The 17,733-nt window shown below is 40.0% G+C and overlaps 1 protein-coding gene across 4 annotated transcripts in view; it reads right to left on the bottom strand.

Annotated features, from left to right (window-relative positions):
- Positions 1-17,733, bottom strand: part of ubr3 (ubiquitin protein ligase E3 component n-recognin 3) — a 356,926-nt gene that overhangs the window by 40,344 nt on the left and 298,849 nt on the right. For all 4 annotated transcript variants that reach the window (XR_011961687.1, XM_072579281.1, XM_072579282.1 and 1 more), the window contains exons 33-34: positions 15,440-15,540; positions 5,578-5,699 (exon numbers count right to left, since the gene is read on the bottom strand). Coding sequence is in view for 3 of the 4 variants with exons in the window: in XM_072579281.1 (XP_072435382.1) it covers positions 5,578-5,699; positions 15,440-15,540 (223 nt within the window). In the remaining variant the exon portion in view is untranslated. The remainder of the gene's footprint in view (positions 1-5,577; positions 5,700-15,439; positions 15,541-17,733) is intronic.

Here is a 17,733-nt window from a genome sequence, read left to right as displayed (position 1 = left end):
TTATCTCATTTCTGAAGGCTTCCCATTTTCCAGCCGTCCCTTTACTTGCGAACATCTGCCTCCAATCAGCTTTCGAAAGTTCTTGCCCAAAGGTCAAAATTGGCCAAAGATCTGGTCTATTCTTTTCCATCACTATTTTAAATCTAATAGAATTATGGTCGCTGGCCTCAAAGTGCTGCCCCACTGACACCTCAGTCACCTGCCCTGCCTTATATCCCAAAAGTAGGTCAAGTTTTGCATCTTCTCTTGTAGGAACATTCACATACTGAATCAGAAAATTTTCTTGTACATACTTAACAAATTCCTTTCCATCTAAACCCTTAACACTATGGTAGTCTCAGTCAATGTTTGGAAAGTTAAAATCCCCTATCATAACCACCCTATTATTCTTATAGATAGCTGAGATTTCCTCACAAGTTTGTTTCTAATTTCCCTCGGACTATTGGGGGGGTCTATACTACAATCCCAATAAGGTTATCATCCCTTTCTTATTTCTCAGTTCCACCCAAATAACATCCCTGGATGTATTTCCAGGAATATCCATCCTCAGCACAGCTGTAATGCTATCCCTTATAAAAAAACACTACTCCCCCTCCTCTCTTGCCTCCCTTTCTATCCTTCCTGTAGCATTTGTCTCCTGGAACATTAAGCTGCCAGTCCTGCCCATCCCTGAGCCATGTTTCTGTAATTGCTATGATATCCCAGTCCCATGTTCCTAACCATGCCCTAGGTTTATCCGCCTTCCCTGTTAAGCCCCTTGAATTGAAATAAATGCAGTTTAATTTATAGTTCTACCTTGAACCTGCCTGCCCTGACTGTTTGACTCACTTCTGTTCTCAACTGTACCAGTCTCAGATTGACCTCTTTCCTCACTATCTTCCTGGGTCCCACCCCTCCCCACCTTGTCAGTTTAAATCCTCCCGATCTGCTCTAGCAAATTTCCCACCCAGTATATTAGTCCCCTTCCAATTTAGGTGCAATCTGTCCTTCTTGCACAGGTTACTTCAAAAGAGATTCCAATGATCCAAAAATGTGAATCCTTCTCCCATACACCAGCTCCTCAACCATGCATTCATCTGCTCTATCTTCCTATTCCTGCCCTCACTAGCTCATAGCACCGAGCATAATCCAGACATTACTATTCTTGAGAGCCTCCTTTTTAAATTCCTCCTAACGGTCTGTAATCTCCCTTCAGAATCTCAACCTTTTCCCTTCCAATGTTGTTGGTTCCATTATGGACAATGACCTCTTGCTGGCCCCTCTCCCCCTTGAGAACATTCTGCACCCTCTCTGAGACATCCTTGATCCTGGCACCAGGGAAGCAACACACCATCCTGTTTTTTCACTGCTGGCCACAGAAACATCTATCTGTACCTCGGACTAGAGAATCCCCTAACACAATTGATCTCTTGGAACCCAACGTACCCCTTGATGCATTACAGCCAATCTCAATACCAGAGACTTGACTGTTTGTGCTACATTCCCCTGAGTATCCATCACCCCCTACATTTCCCAAAACAGCATACCTGTTTGAAATAGCCAGAGAAGACTCCTGCCCTAGCTACCGAACTCTCTTACCTTTCCTGGAATTAACCCATCTATGTGACTGTATTTGAGATCTTTCCCCCTTCCCATAACCGCCATCCATCACAAACTGTTGCTGTTGCAAATTCCTCATTGTTTCTAACTGTCTCTCCAATCGATCTGATAAGATTCGCAACCGACAGCATTTATGGCAGATATAATCCGCAGTAACCCATAAACTCTCTTTAAATTCCCACAACTGACAAGAAGCACATATCACTCTACTAAAGGCCATTTTTGCTCCTTCACAATCTACAAACCCAGAAAATAACACATATGAATTAAAAAATGAATAAAATAAGCCAGATTTCACTCTTGGATCTTACTTGTCTAGTATTACTATCTACTGAGATCATAGTCACTCTTGTCTATTTAATAGCATGTTGATCTCTTTACAGACTCTTAAAAAAGTTCCAGAGTATTAAGTGAAACGTTGCAACGGAAATCCTAGATTTCCTGGATTTTACCTATTCTCGATTCATTCCTACACTTATTATAATTATATTAAGTAGTCTGGACATGTAATACATTCTCATTTCAATTAACAAGTCTATCCTGAGCTATCAGCACATTCTCCCCACATGACTGACCTGCTACCCATTCCCACTATTTCTTGGATTAATTTTACTTAGATATGTGGGCTGTTCACCAAGCTGTGTAATTTCAACAGCAGGGCAGTGAAACAATATCACCTGTCCCATTAGCCTTGGATGCACGTGTATCCTCAGTCACTACCACAGACATTAGATCCACCTTTTTAAGGCTGAACCCACAAAAAGCGACCAGCTTGTATGGAGTTCCCGGCAGTGCACTGAGATCCTATGCAGACCAGCTAGTGGGAGTATTCACAGATATAGTAAACATCTCCTTACGACAATCTAAAGTCAGCACTTGCTTCAAGAAGCACCATGATCCCAATGCCAAAGAAAGATCATGCAGCGTGCCTCATTGACTACTGCCAGGTGACTCAGCACTTCATAATTATGAAGTGTTTTGACAGGTTGGTCATGGCTCACATCAACTCCAGTTTTCCAGATTGCCTTGATCCTTTGCAATTTGCCTACCAGGTGCAACAGGCCCGTGGCAGATGCCATCTTTCTGGCCCTACACTCATCTCTGAAATAAGCATATCTATGTCAGGCTCCTACTTATTGATTAGAGCTCCGCCTTCAGCACCATAATTCTAAACAAACCCATCTCCAAACTCTGGGATCTAAGTTTCTGGTTACCTCCTCAGTAACTGGATTCTAAACTTCCTGACCAACAAACCACAGTCAGTAAGGCCAGATGAAAATACCTTCTCTGCTATAATCGTCAACACTGGTGCCCTGCAAGGCTGCATGCTCAGCCCCCAACTATAATTTCTATACACACATGACTATGTGGCCAAATTTGCACCACCTCCATCTACAAGCTTGCTGACATCATCACCGTTGGAGGTTGGATCTCAAACAACGACAAGACGGGGTATAGAAAGGAGTGCTTAATGGCATGGTATAAAGATAACAATCTCTCTATCAACATCAGCAAAACAAAGGACCTAGTCACTGATTTCAAAAGTGGAGTGGAGGGCAAGCCCCTGTCTGCATCAACGGAGCGGAGATGTTTAAGAGCTTCAAAGTCTTCACAATAAGTATCACCAAGAATCTGTCCTGGTCCATGTTGACACTATCGTCAAGAAAGCACAGCAACGCCTCTAATCCTCAGGAGGCTAAGAAAAGTTGGCATGCCCATAAAGACTCTTACAAATTTTTATAGATGCACCATAGAAAGCATCCTATCCCGATGCATTACTGCATGGTGTGGCAACTGCTCTTCCCAAGACAAAAAGAAACTACAGACAGTTGTGAATGTAGCTGAGTCCATCATGCAAACCTGCCTCCCATCCACTGACTTCATCTATACTTCCTGCTGCATTGGAAAATCAACCAATATCTTCCCACCCCAGTTATATTCCATTACACCCTCTTCCATCAGGCAGACAGATTCAAGAACTCTGTGGGAAGCTAGAGAAGTGATTGCTGAGCCTCTTGTTGAGATATTTGTATCATCAATAGTCACAGATGAGGTGCCGGAGGACTGGAGGTTGGCAAATGTGGTACCACTGTTTAAGAAGGACTGTAAGGACAAGCCAGGGAACTATAGGCCGGTGAGCCTGACCTCAGTGGTGGGCAAGTTGTTGGAGGGAATCCTGAAGGACAGAATGTACATGTATTTGGAAAGGCAAGGACTGATTAGGGATAGTCAACATGGCTTTGTGCGTGGGAAATCATGTCTCACAATCTTGATTGAGTTTTTTTGAACAAAGAAGATCGATGAGGGTAAAGGAGTAGATGTGGTCTATATGAACTTCAGTAAGGCGTTCGATAAGGTTCCCCATTGGAGACTGATTAGCAAGGTTAGATCTCATGGAATTCAGGGAGAACTAGCCATGTGGATACAGAACTGGCTCAAAGGTAGAAGATAGAGGGTGGTGGTGGAGGGTTGTTCTTCAGACTGGAGGCCCATGACCAGTGGAGTGCCACAAAGATCATTGCTGGGTCCTCTACTTTTTGTCATTTACATAAATGACTTGGATGCGAGCATAAGAGGTACAGTTAGTAAGTTTTCAGATGACACCAAAATTGGAGGTGTAGTGGACAGCAAAGAGGGTTACCTCAGATTACAACAGGATCTTGACCAGATGGGTCAATGTGCTGAGAAGTGGCAGATGGAGTTTAATTCAGATAAATGCAAGGTGCTGCATTTTGGAAAAGCAAATCTTAGCAGGAGATATCCACTTAATGGTAAGGTCCTAGGGAGTATTGCTGAACAAAGAGACCTTGGAGTACAGGTTCAGAGCTCCTTGAAAGTGGAGTCGCAGGTAGACGTAGTTTGGTATGCTCTCTTTTATTGGTCAGAGCATTGAGTACAGGAGTTGGGAGGTCATGTTGCGGCTGTACAGGACATTAGTTGGACCACTGTTGGAATATTATGTGCAATTCTAGTCTCCTTCCTACCGGAAAGATATTGTGAAACTTGAAAGAGTTCAGAAAAGATTTACAAGAATGTTGCCAGGGTTGGAAGATTTCAGCTATAGGGAGAGGCTGAACAGGCTGGGACTGTTTTCCCTGGAGCGTCGGAGCCTGAGGGGTGACTTTATAGAGGTTTACAAAATTATGTGGGGCATGGATATGATAAATAGACAAAGTCTTTACCCTGGGGTCGGGGAGTCCAGAACTAGAGGGTATAGTATGAGGGTGAGAGGGGAAAGATATAAAAGAGACCTAAGGGGCAAAGTTTTCATGCAGAGGGTATTATGTGTATGGAATGAGCTGCCAGAGGATGTGGTGGAGGCTGGTACAATTGCAACATTTAAGAGGCATTTGGATGGGTATATGAATAGGAAGGGTTTGGAGAGATATGGGCCGGGTGCTGGCAGGTGGGACTAGATTGGGTTGGGATATCTGGTCGGCATGGACAGGTTGGACTGAAGGGTCTGTTTCCAAGCTGTACATCTCTATGACTCTAGAACAGTTTCTTCCCTGCTGTTATCAGGCTTTTGAATGGACTCCATTAATGTCAATGTTGATCTCTCTCTGCACCTTCTTGGCAGCTATAACATTATATCCTGCGCTCTGTTCTGTTGTTACCCTGATGCAGTTGTATCATACAATCTGTCTATAAGTCACAAAAGACAACACTTTTCATTGTACCTTGGTATATGTGGCAGGAATAAATCAACCCAACTAAGGGTCAATGATGAGAAATAACTTTAAAAAAACGTACGTTTTGCGGTAGGCTATACACTGTAAAGTTGTTACACGTTAATGCAAGCCATAATGTCTTTGAAACTCAAGGAAGTGAGATACATTTGTGAAAGTAATTCACTTCTTCAAAGGAAAACTGCTTTAAGAAAGGAGTGGCATGTAATTACAAATCAGAGCAACACATCAAACTCCATGGCAAAAGTCCACCTTTTCACATAATTGAATCCTAAATGAGTACACTGACCTTGAGCTTTCCGGAATTCTTCCAAGCTGCTCTTTCCTCTTCGCTGAATTGAAATGAAAGTGTTGAAACAGCTTGTGTGTATAATAAATTGTACAACACTTTCACAATGCAGGTAAAATGTTCTGTTAAACAAAACACATGGTTACAAGAAAACTTCTCGACATCTGCTTTTGATGTAGAATAACAGTTTAGATTGCAGACTAAAGAAATAGAAAATACACATCATATATTTTCCCAAGGGCATGAACTGGAAGCACACACAGACTTTATCTGAAGCACACATTACAATAATGAATAAAAGTTGAATGTACTGCAATGATTTCTATGAAACACAAAACAGTGCTTAGGGAGAAATATTGTAGCATTCATGATTTTGAAACAAGCCCTGAGGCAAAGGTTCAAATAATCGGACACTGGACAACTGAAAACGACTTATTTAATGGACATTTGAGACAACTAATTAAGCATTTGGTTCAATCTTGCCAAATGAATCTTGTACGTGGACCAGCCTTTTGTGTCACGATCAGTTCCATCTGTTCTGCTGCATTTTCTCTCCTAACCACAGAGTAGAACTGGAACAAGGAATGTTTCATATATCCCATAAGAGAGAGAGAGAGAGAGAGACAGGCAGAGCTGGACAATCTGAGAAGCAGGCTCTGAATTTAATCTTTGCTGCACTTTTCAATATCATAAATCATATCTCCAATGTATATTCTCAATTCCTAAACTGCCATCAAATAATGGTGGGACTGTAATTTTGCATTTGATAAAGAAGACAGGCAGATAGTTCTCAGAGTAATATGAGTATAACTCTGTTTGAATGCGACAGACTTGTTCCGCATTCAGCAAAAGACAGCCCTTCCAGTTCATGAAAGGGGACATTTTTGTACACTAACATTTGGGAAATGACAGAAACTTTTCCCAGCTAGAATTTAACACTAGTCATCATGGTGAATGTGGTGGTGAGAGTTATTCAATCAGGCGAAGAGCAGCGGTTGGGGATTAAGCTACTTTTCCACCTCTGTCCAAATTAATTCCATGAAGGGAAGGCCTGTGGATGGCCTTCACACCCTGCTGCCAACTGAGGCATTTAAATGGGAGTTAGTGCAACTTAAGGGCTTCATCCTGCTCCCACTGGCATTTACTCAGCAGGCTTGCCACGTGTGTAGTGAAGATGTGTTTACATGCTGCCAGTGAGGTGTGTCTCTTGTTCAAAGGCCCAATAGAGGGACCCAGCATCCAAATGGGGCAGGGACCACGCAACCTCTGCCTTTGATGTTCACCCCCAATATCCACCTGCAATTGTTCACTTGAGATTTGGGATCTGGTAAATGGATGATGGATGCCATACTGATAGCAGACACCACTTTACTAATGGCCCTTGGCCAGCAGTTTTTCAAGAGACTGGATTGCACTCCCAAGGTCCTTCATTACAGAAAAGGTCCACTGCTCTCCAATCAGGTGTCAAGCAATATTTAATAAGACAGGCATCCTCTATCAGAGGCAAGGCAATGCTCTTGCTGGCTCTTCAGAAGGTGGGCAAGATCCCCATTGTCTCAATTACATACTGCTCTATATGTTGCTTCGACTGACACAGAAGTTTGATGCGGCTGATAGCCTTCCCTCTGACTGAACTGGTTCCAGTTAGACTCCAGGAATGTGCAGAGTTATTAAAAAGCTTCCCCAGGACTTGTATTATTGTTATGCCTGGCATGACAACTTGGTCATGTACACAGATAGCCCCTAAAACACCAGTGTTTGTTCAACAGGTACAGATATCTACATTCATAGATTCATAGAGATACACAGCATGGAAACAATCCCTTCAGTCCAACTCGTCCATGCCGACCAGATATCCCAACCCAATCTAGTGCCACTGCCAGTACCTGGCCCATATCCCTCCAAACCCTTCCTATTCATATACCCATCCAAATGCCTCTTAAATGTTGCAATTGTACCACCCTCCAACACATCCTCTGGCAGCTCATTCTATACATGTACCACCCTCTGCGTGAAAACGTTGCCCCTTAGGTCTCTTTCATATATTTTGCCCCTCACCAAAAACCTATGCCCTCTAGTTCTGGACTCCCCAACCCCAGGGAATAGACTTGGTCTATTTATCCCATCCTTGCCCCTCATAATTTTTTAAACCTCTATAAGGTCACCCCTCAGTCTCCGACACTCCAGGGAAAACAGCCCTAGCCTGTTCAGCCTCTCCCTATAGCTCAAATCCTCCAACCCTGGCAACATTCTTGTAAGTCTTTTCTGAACCCTTTCAAGTTTCACAATATCTTTCCGGTAGGAAGGAGACCAGAACTGCACACAATATTCCAACAGTAGCCTAACCAATGTCCTGTACAGCCACAACATGACCTCCCAACTCCTGTACTCCATACTCTGACCAATAAAGGAAAGCATACCAAACGCCTTCTTCACTACGTCTACCTGCGACTCCACTTTCAAGGAGCTATGAACCTGCACTCCAAGGTCTCTTCGTTCAGCAACACTCCCTAGGACCTTACCATTAAGTGGATATCTCCTGCTAAGATTTGCTTTCTCAAAATGCAGCATCTCGCATTTATCTGAATTAAACTCTATCTGCCACTTCTCAGCCCATTGGCCCATCTGGTCAAGATCCTGGTGTAATCTGAGGTAACCTTCTTCACTGTCCACTAAACCTCCAATTTTGGTGTCATCTGCAAATTCACTAACTATACCTCTTATGCTCGCATCCAAATCATTTACGTAAATGACAAAAAGTAGAGGACCCAGCAATGATCCTTGTGGCACTCCACTGGTCACAGGCCTGAAAAACAACCTTCCACCACCACCCTCTGTCTTCTACCTTTGAGCCAGTTCTGTATCCAAATGGCTAGTTCTCCCTGTATTCCATGAGATCTAACCTTGCTAATCAGTCTCCCATGGGGGACCTTGTTGAACGCCTTACTGAAGTCCATATAGATCACATCTACTGCTCTGCCCTCATCAATCCTCTTTGTTACTTCTTCAAAAAACTCAATCAAGATTGTGAGACATGATTTCCCACGCACAAAGCCACGTTGACTATCCCTAATCAGTCCTTGCCTTTTCAAATACACGTACATCCTGTCCCTCAGGATTCCCTCCACCAACTTGCCCACCACTGAGGTCAGGCTCACCGGTCTATAGTTCCCTGGCTTTTCTTTACTGCATATAACACCCTGTAAACATAAAGTTCCCATTGCGTATTGTAAATAAAAGTACATATGAAAACAAATGTTGTGTCACAAAAGGAAAAGTTCAAGAAATGCCTAAAAGTTAGATTAACAATCATTTGTTTTCAAGAGGTTGCAACAAAATAAAAAAAGAGAGAAGGGAAGCGAGGTTTCACAAAATGTCAGAAGCAGTTGATCACTCAACTGTGGATGAAGAAAAGGTGGCAGGTTAAATGCACTAAAGGCCAGATTTAGACAGATGCAGCAGGGAACACATTAATAACAGTATGCAGATGCAAAGCAGAGCAAGCTTATGGTGAGATCTGACAAACTGATAAGAAAATTAAAGTACAGTTAATACATTTGAAATTCATTCTGAAGGAGGGTCATTGGACCTGAAATGTTAACTCTGATTTCTCTCCACAGCTGCTGAATGACCTGCTGAGTTTTTTTAGTAATTTCTGTTTTTGTTTGTGAAGTTTGGAACATGTGTAGATCATTAAGGATGGAAGCCACAGGCAAGCAAAACAGGACTTGAAAGCAATGTTCGGGACAAACTGATGAGCAAAACTGGAAAAGGTCTCCAAAGAGAATGATGAAGGGGAGATTTAAATAGGCCTACTCAAAATTATGAAGTGTTTGATAAAGTAAAGAAAAACTCTTTCCATGGCAGAAGCCTGATAGACAGAACAGGCAGATTCAAAGTAATTGGCATAATAATCAAAAGGAGAGAATGGAACTTGTTTTTACAAATGTTGCAGGTTATGGTTATCTAGAACATGTCGCCCAAAAAAATGGTGGGAGGAGGTTCAAATACAATTTTAAAAAGGGAATCGAACATATATTTGAAAAGGGTTCTGGGGAAAAGAGAAAGTAGGTGTGACATCTGGGTAGAATCAGGAGTTACAATCAGTCAAACTGCCATCGGTTGTGCTCTAAAGCTTTAGAGATTATGGAGGCTGCATTACTATCAAGAATAATTGAGCTTGGAATCATGGACAATGTTCTCCACTGTAGAAGGGTTAAAGTAAGTGATGATTTTGGCTTAGCTGTGGAAACAGTACAATGTATTGTTTAATGTATTATTTTGAGTTGAGCACAAAACATGAATAATAATGATGGAGTGAGTTTCTCGGTATGTCTTCATGACAGTGCAGCATTGAAGAGTCAATCGCGAGACTTGATTTTCCTGCAAGGATTGAATCAATTTCTTGTGAGAGCAATATTAGTCACTAATCTGGTATAGCATTTCTCTGCACTCAAAAGAGATCATTTTAAAGCCAACCGGGTTGGTGTGGACTTGTTGGGCTGAAGGGCCTGTTTCCACACTGTAAGTAATCTAATCTAATCAAAAAAAATCTCATAAATCATGACAAAAACATTAATAAATACAGATAAAATTCAGTTATTCAGCTGCCAGCTAGGTAATATTCATGAATGAGTCGTCGTCAGTCTTGCAAAATAAAACTTTAATTAGAATATTTTTTCACCAAATTTAAGCATGGCTGGTGAAGAGACACACTTTTGCTTGCTACATAAAAACAGAAAACAGGAGCCAGAGCAGATGTTCAGCCCATCGAGCCCACTCTGAGCTTCACTATGATCATGGCTGATCCTATACCTCAACATCATACTCCCACTGCTCCTCATATCCCCTCTCAATATCTTTAGACTCTAGAAATCTATTTCTTTTTAAAATATATTTAGTTATTTCACCTCCATAGCCTTCTGTGGCAAAGAATTCAACAGGTTTATTGCCTTCTGAGAGAAGAAATTTCTCCTCATCTCAGTCCAAAATAGGCTACTGCATATTCTAAGACCCTTGTTCTGGACCCTTAGCCAGGAAAACATAACACCTGTCTCCAGACTGTCCCTCATGTCAAGTTGAGCAACCCTGGAAACATGAATGCAAGCATATACAGATACTTTGTTCTGGTAATGCTTTATATCATAGATCCAGACAGTGTGGAAAGAGGCCATTAGGCCCAAGTCCATATCGACCCACCAAAGAGTATCCCTCCCAGACCCATTCCCCTATCGCTATTACTCTCCATTTATCTGACTAATGAACCAGCCTACACATCCCTGAACACTACTGGCAATTTTAGCTTGGCCAATTCACCTAACCTGCACATCTTTGGACTGAGAGAGAAAACTGCTGCACCTGGAGGAAACCCAGGCAGACACATGGAGAATTTGCAAACTCCACACAGACGTAAAATCATAGTGAACAGGAGCCAGAGCAAATGAGGCTGGAATTGAACCTGGGTACCTGGCGCTGTGAAGTAGCAGTATTAACCACTGAGCCACTGTGCTGGAAAATATAATAATGGTCAGGTCCTAAAAAATATTTTCCTAAAGAAGACCGGAGTTCAATTCCCACCCTGGGCAACTGTCTGTGTGGAGTTTGCATATTCTCCCCGTGTCTGCGTGGGTTTCCTCCAGGTGCTCCGGTTTCCTCCCACAGTCCAAAAATGTGCAGGTTAGGTGAATTGGCCATGCTAAATTACCTGTAGTGTTAGGTGAAGGGGTAAATGTAGGGGAATGGGTCTGGGTGGGTTGCTCTTCGGAGAGTTGGTGTGGACTTGTTGGGCTGAAGGGCCTGTTTCCACACTGTCAGTAATCTAAGTAATCTAATCTACTCAAAGGGCACAACAGCTGACACTAGCATCTCAGTTATACTAAGCTGAAGACAGCATTTATGTTCTTCTAAATTCTAGTGAGTGTAGACCCAGATTCCTCAAATGACAAACCAGTCATCCATTTCTTTTAAAGAAATTCCCAACAAAAAATTATTGTCAATCTAGTAATTTTAGATAGGCCATTAATTTGGCTAGTATGGGAAAGGTCCAGAGAAAATGTGAGGAAAGACAGAGGATCGGAAGAATGCTTTTCTCAGATTAAGTTCTAGACCCATTACTGATCAGATGAATCAATTTTACTTAGCTTCATGCATGATCCAAGAAAATTCAATGTCAGCAACAAACAACAGAAGTGGAAATGTCACTCTTCGATAAATCAGGCATGTCACTCACTTTAACAAGCAGAGAAATTAATTATAAAAATATAAATTGAATAGCAGAATAAGCATTTAACTAAGTGTTTACATGATTACCATAAATTAAAAACGGTTTCCAAGTGATGTTTCATGGGGAAATGCTGTAATGCACTTCCCAGAAGGTGCTGAGACCAACTTAATTATTGAAATGCTGAAACATGTTATTAAATGCAATAATGCTGAAGTTATCAAAACACTATGCTCCTCCACCTTCAAACCAGACAAAATACCCAGGAATGTCAACCTTCTAAATCAGGTAATGGAAAGGACAATGCATTCCTATCACAAAGGAAAATTACAAACGTGAACTTTAACATAGGCATTATATCCCTCTGATAGCTAGTTGTATTTAACATTGTTTCTATCAGCCAAATATTACCTAGCTCAACAGGTCGTGTTCAAAGTAGCAACCTTATTGCATTCCAAAATCTGTAGCACACTCCATTATTTTAGAGACACAGTATGGGTATGTGCCAGTGTGACACATCACCATGGCAACAAGGTCACAGATTTTGAAGTGACTTAGTCTGTTCATACTTCATTGCCTCCAAACATATTTTCTGAAACTTGCTCGAGAGGTGGTGTCCATACATCCTGTGATATCCTTCGAATTATATGAGAAACATAAAAAGTATACACTAATTTTTTTATGTTGCTTTTAGCATCGCATAATTGAGATGCTGCAGCTCTTGTATCCCTCCTTAAAAAAATATTTTTTAGGACCTGACCAATATTATTTTTTTCTTTATATAAAACACTACCATAACAAAGTATCTGTATATGCATGCATTCATGTTTCCAGAGTTACCCTACTTGTTTTATCTCCACATAGAGATCACTATTTGTTGCTAGATCTGTTGGTATATATTTTATTCACGTGCCATCGAATCTTGTATTCTGCACAACTGGATGCTGTACTAACACCCCAAATGAACAAATATTTTGCAAAGATTTATACCAATAATTATAAAAGAAAAAAAACGTATCACGTAAAACTCATACATAAGTGCGGGAAAGAGAAGATTTAATTAAATATTTGGAAAATTCATTGCACAAATCTTTTTATTATTTCACTTTTTAAAAAATGAGTTTATTACTTTAATAGGACATACTTTTTAATCCTTCTGTGTTTTATTTTTGCTTACAATATTTTAACTTCAATTAGTATCTGTTCACAGCTAATTAAAACCTTTTTTTTAAACAAGTGAGGGATTAAGCATACAGCCCTTTTCACTTCCAATCAAATTCATTTTGGACTGACTGGATGAATATGTCCACTTTTCTCAGCTGACAGTGTCCTGAACAAAATCAACTCCGATAGTGGACATTATCTAATGGTATAAAGTACTAATAATCTAGTACAGAACTGAAAATCTCATCCTGAAAAGTCAGAACACTAGTTGTTTTCCAAAATTAGTGTTATATCAGAATAATTGGGACTGTTCTTTGAAATTAGGGCAATATACAATGTGAGAAGAGAAAGTTTTTATCTGTCTCTGAATTGTGAACACCAAATAAACTTCCATTTCTATTTGGCATCCCAAACTTTGATCAATTCTGAAGTTCATACAAAAAATTAAAGTCTCAAAACAACTAAGAAGTGTAACAATACTCAGCAAAAGACAGAAGCTTTGCAGTAACAGGGACTTGCCAAACATGCATAAATATAAGTGTAAAATGCCTATGAGAAACAATGCCCCTGCAATGCAAAGCATACGTTAGGATATAAATATACTCATCTTTTAGCTGAGATGTAGACCTAAAGTCCAACTGGTTTCTTGGGTGAACATAAAAGATCCCATGACATTATTTCAAAAAAGCGCAAGGGCTCATTCCCAATGTCCAGGCTAATAAGTATCCCTCAATTAATTACATAAAAACTGATTATTATACTGCTGTTTGTGGGCTTTTGTTGTACACAAATTGGTAATCACATTTCCTACATTAGAAGAGCAGCTACACTTCCAAATCTGCTTCACCGCCCATTAAATGCTTCAAGATATCATGAGGTCTTGGAAGATCTTTAAAAATGTAAATTCTTCTCTTATCACTTTCCACTAAAAAATGTTTGATGTAGTACCAACATTCACTCTCTTGTAAGATAACATTTTAATCTGAATGAAGAGTTTAAGTATAAAGCTAATCAACACAACTAACTAGATATTTACAAATGTACAAATATAGTGTCATGATATCAAAAGATTTTCAAAATTTTATTTTCAATGAAGTTCACCTGTTTCATTTAGGTCTCCTTTCCAAGATAACATATCCTAAAAGTCGTCCTCCAATTATTTAAACTTTTTAATCTTACGTGCCAGACCTTTGGATCTGTAGCTGGACCTTGTGTTTCCTTTTTTGAGTTGAGCTGTGAGTTTTACTTCACTGACTTTTCTCCAGCAACCATACTTCAAACATTGGACTAAGTGAGTATCATCTGATTCTGATGTCAGTACATCTACAGTTATTATAGGTTACACAAAAAGTGCAGTTAGGCATACAGCATGTCTGCAGACAGTTGTTGCCAAGGTTTTTTTTGTTTACTCATTTAATTCTTCTCCCATTTTTCACCTCTCCAGCTACTCACCCCCCATCAACATTCATGTTTTAGTGCCAACAAATGTTCTGACCTCCATCAAGGAGTCCTTTCTCAAATAAAACACTCAATTTGCAGCTGTGCTGCTTTGTGATGAGATGAGATCAGATCAATTTTCTTTCACTGAATGAACACTGAAACAGCATTCACTTTGGCTTAATCAATGCAGGATTGAAAAAAACCTACCAATTCTCATCCATCTGCGAGCAAGACAACGTGACTCCCATGGTCCCACTAAGTGGAAAAAGAATGGCCGAGTTCTCTTCTACCAAATGCTGATCTTTATTTCCAAATAAGCCAAATATTTGATGATTTCATTCACATGATACAATTTTATTCAATACATACCCACATGCAAATTCAACATATGTAACAGATTTCTTTCAAATGAGCAACTAATTTTTATCCATGGGAGTTTCCAATTTTAGTTTACTGTTTAAAATAAACTGAATAGATTCTTTTGGATTTGATAACTATAACCAAAGACCTTTGTGAGTTGGTATTCATCACACATTCTTCTCAGCCTCAGGCTGTGTGTTGACATTACATGTCGCATCTACTGTAATTATCATTTTTTGTGTACAGTCTCTTATTATACATGATTGCTGCAATTGTGACTGCTAAAATTCAATGTAAATTGCTATCTTTATCCCTCAGGCACTGAGCTAAGATTGAAGGATCACTCAGATCACAGTACTGTTAACAGCTGAAGGTCATTGAAAGGACATTATTTCACAAATAAAAAAAAGCAGCTTTCTATGCCTCGTGTCCTCTTTGTATTAGCAAGCTGATAACAAGGTAAAGGAATAGACGATACTGATAAGTATGTCAAGCTCCTACTAAAAATCTTTTCAGTGCAGAGTTGTGCATGAAGATAAAGTGTCATTAATTTGCTACATGAAAGCATGCTCTAATTGATTGTTACACTGAAGATTTGATGACAGTCTATCTGACCTTACAAAAATGTCCACTGAAAGGCTCTATGCAAAACCTCAAAGATATAAAAACTAAACCTACCCTTGTGTAATTCTTGTGGCATAGTTAAAACAAGGATGAGCAAGAGAGATGAAACATCCCGGTACAATAATGGTACCTCTGGTTTCTCATCATCACATATTCTGAAAGCAGAAATTAAAGAGTTACACAAAAGACAGTTGATTGAAAAGTTTTTTTATGCAAACTGATACATTTTGTGTTTCCATTGTGAATCTCAACACTCATTGCCTAGTTATTGTATTTTTCAGAATTCATCCAGATTTCATCTGTTTCAAATTAATTCCATTTTGCAGTTCACCTGAGATTGAAAGAAATCATTTCCCCTGTGAAAGGCAAACTCAAGAAAACAAAGTAGCCCACAAACGTGATAACTTCACAATAATTTCTGATTTAGATACAATTACTAAATAAAGCTCTTTACCACACTTAAAAATAACATGTTGCAAATGTTGAACGATACTTGCTCTCCTGCTGAGTTATCAATGGAATTTAAAAACCCTTCATTAGTTATCAAAATCTACACACGAACGTTAAGATAGTATCAGATTTCAGTTCCAATGAACTCCCAAATTAGTAAAATTAGCAAATGGCTTAATTGATTGAGCAGTTGGCACCACAAGCCAGCTTAAGCATCTCGGATCTTACCACTTTGGAAGTGGCAAAATGGTTATGAAATTTTTTTTTTGACCAGGTTCAGAAAAATTGAGGTCGAAAAATGCTCAGCATAAAGTTGAGGATCATACCCTGGCAACAACCTGTCATCAACTTATTTGATATAAACCAGCTAAAAGTTTCATTAGGAGAGGAAGATGTAGGAAAAAAGGTGGCAGAACAGAGGGGGAAAATGAGATTGAAAAGAAAGAGGTTAGGAATTGCAGGGGGGGTAGGATGCAAAGGGTCCATGTGGTGAAATGGTTGCAAGAGATATGGGACACGCAGGGGGCTACCATAGGCATGGCATGGGATCACAAGAAGAATAGGGAACAGAGTTATAGGGAGAAAATCATGCACCTTTAATAAAATTCAAAATTTCATGACTTTTCCATGACCAATTTAAACTATATTATGAATATTTTTCCCCCATAAAAAACAATTCAAACTCTGATATTTGTAGTTTTTCATAAACATTGTTGAGTTACATTTTGTGTCAGTTATTCAATAACCTTAATTTCACACAAATCCATACCATTTTATAGAATTTTTTTTGTTCCACAAAACGTGCTTCTGGTGTCAAAAGTCTATTTACTTGTAAAAGAAAAGTAAACAGCAACAAAAGTCTGCCATAGAAACACATCAAATTCTGTTCGACTTTACTTTCATAAACAGACAAGCAATCTTGCTCTACTACATCTGGAGAGGCATTGTGTGTGTTTTGCACAATCAGCATGTTTGTGTTCTTTCACCTTCTGCACAATCTGCTTCTCAATATTCTGCAAGGCTTCTCTTCAAATGAAGTCACGTGTTTGATTTGGTGTGTCAGGTCAAGTATTTGGCATTCTAAAAATTCTGCTTTCTAAATCTGCATCAGGTTTCAGTGCTTTGATATCTACCTCAATTTGAGACACCTCTTTTTTCCAGCTTTGCACTTTTATCATCTAGCCTCTCCATCTTTCCCTTCTGATCTAGCATTCTTTTTTCTTGGCTGCATCTCCTTCCAGATATCTTTTATAGTGCTGTCTGGGACTAACAGTTAATGGCAAAAGGGAATTTAAAGAAAATGAGAAAAGGAGACAAAAGACAGTGCAAAAGAGAGAGAGAATGGGGACAAGAGAGAGAAGACAGATGAGAGACAGAGACAGACAAAAGGGAGATGTGGGGGCGGGGAGCAAGAGTGAGACAAAATACAGAGAAGAAGGGAGATGAGTTTCCTCAATACTAACTGCCCTTCCACCTACCTTTATGCCACCTGCAAACTTAGTAACCATACCCACACAGTTTCTCATCCAGATTGTTAGTGTATAGGTATGGTCCCAACGCTGACCCCTGCGATCCCCACTAATCATTGGCTGTCATCCTGAGAAAGACCTTTTGCCCCCATCTGCCAGTCAGTTAATCCTCTTTCCATGCCAGTATTTTGCCTCTAACGCCATGAACTCACCTCCTATTTAGTAGCCTCCAATGTGACATCCTCTCAAAAGCCTACCAATTTGCTTGTTAGATAAAGGAAGTAGTTGAAGAGCGTGGTGCTGGAAAAGCACAGCTGGTCAGGCAGCATCTTTCGTCAGGAATTCTGATGAAGGGCTTATACCAGAAACGTTGATTCTCCTGCTTCTCAGATGCTGCCCTGACCGGCTGTGTTTTCCCAGCATCTCACA

Source organism: Chiloscyllium punctatum, chromosome 10 (genome assembly GCF_047496795.1).
Source record: "Chiloscyllium punctatum isolate Juve2018m chromosome 10, sChiPun1.3, whole genome shotgun sequence".
NCBI lineage: Eukaryota > Metazoa > Chordata > Chondrichthyes > Orectolobiformes > Hemiscylliidae > Chiloscyllium > Chiloscyllium punctatum.
The sequence above is the reverse complement of the archived record's forward strand: the minus strand, read 5'-3'. Positions and strand labels throughout refer to the sequence as shown.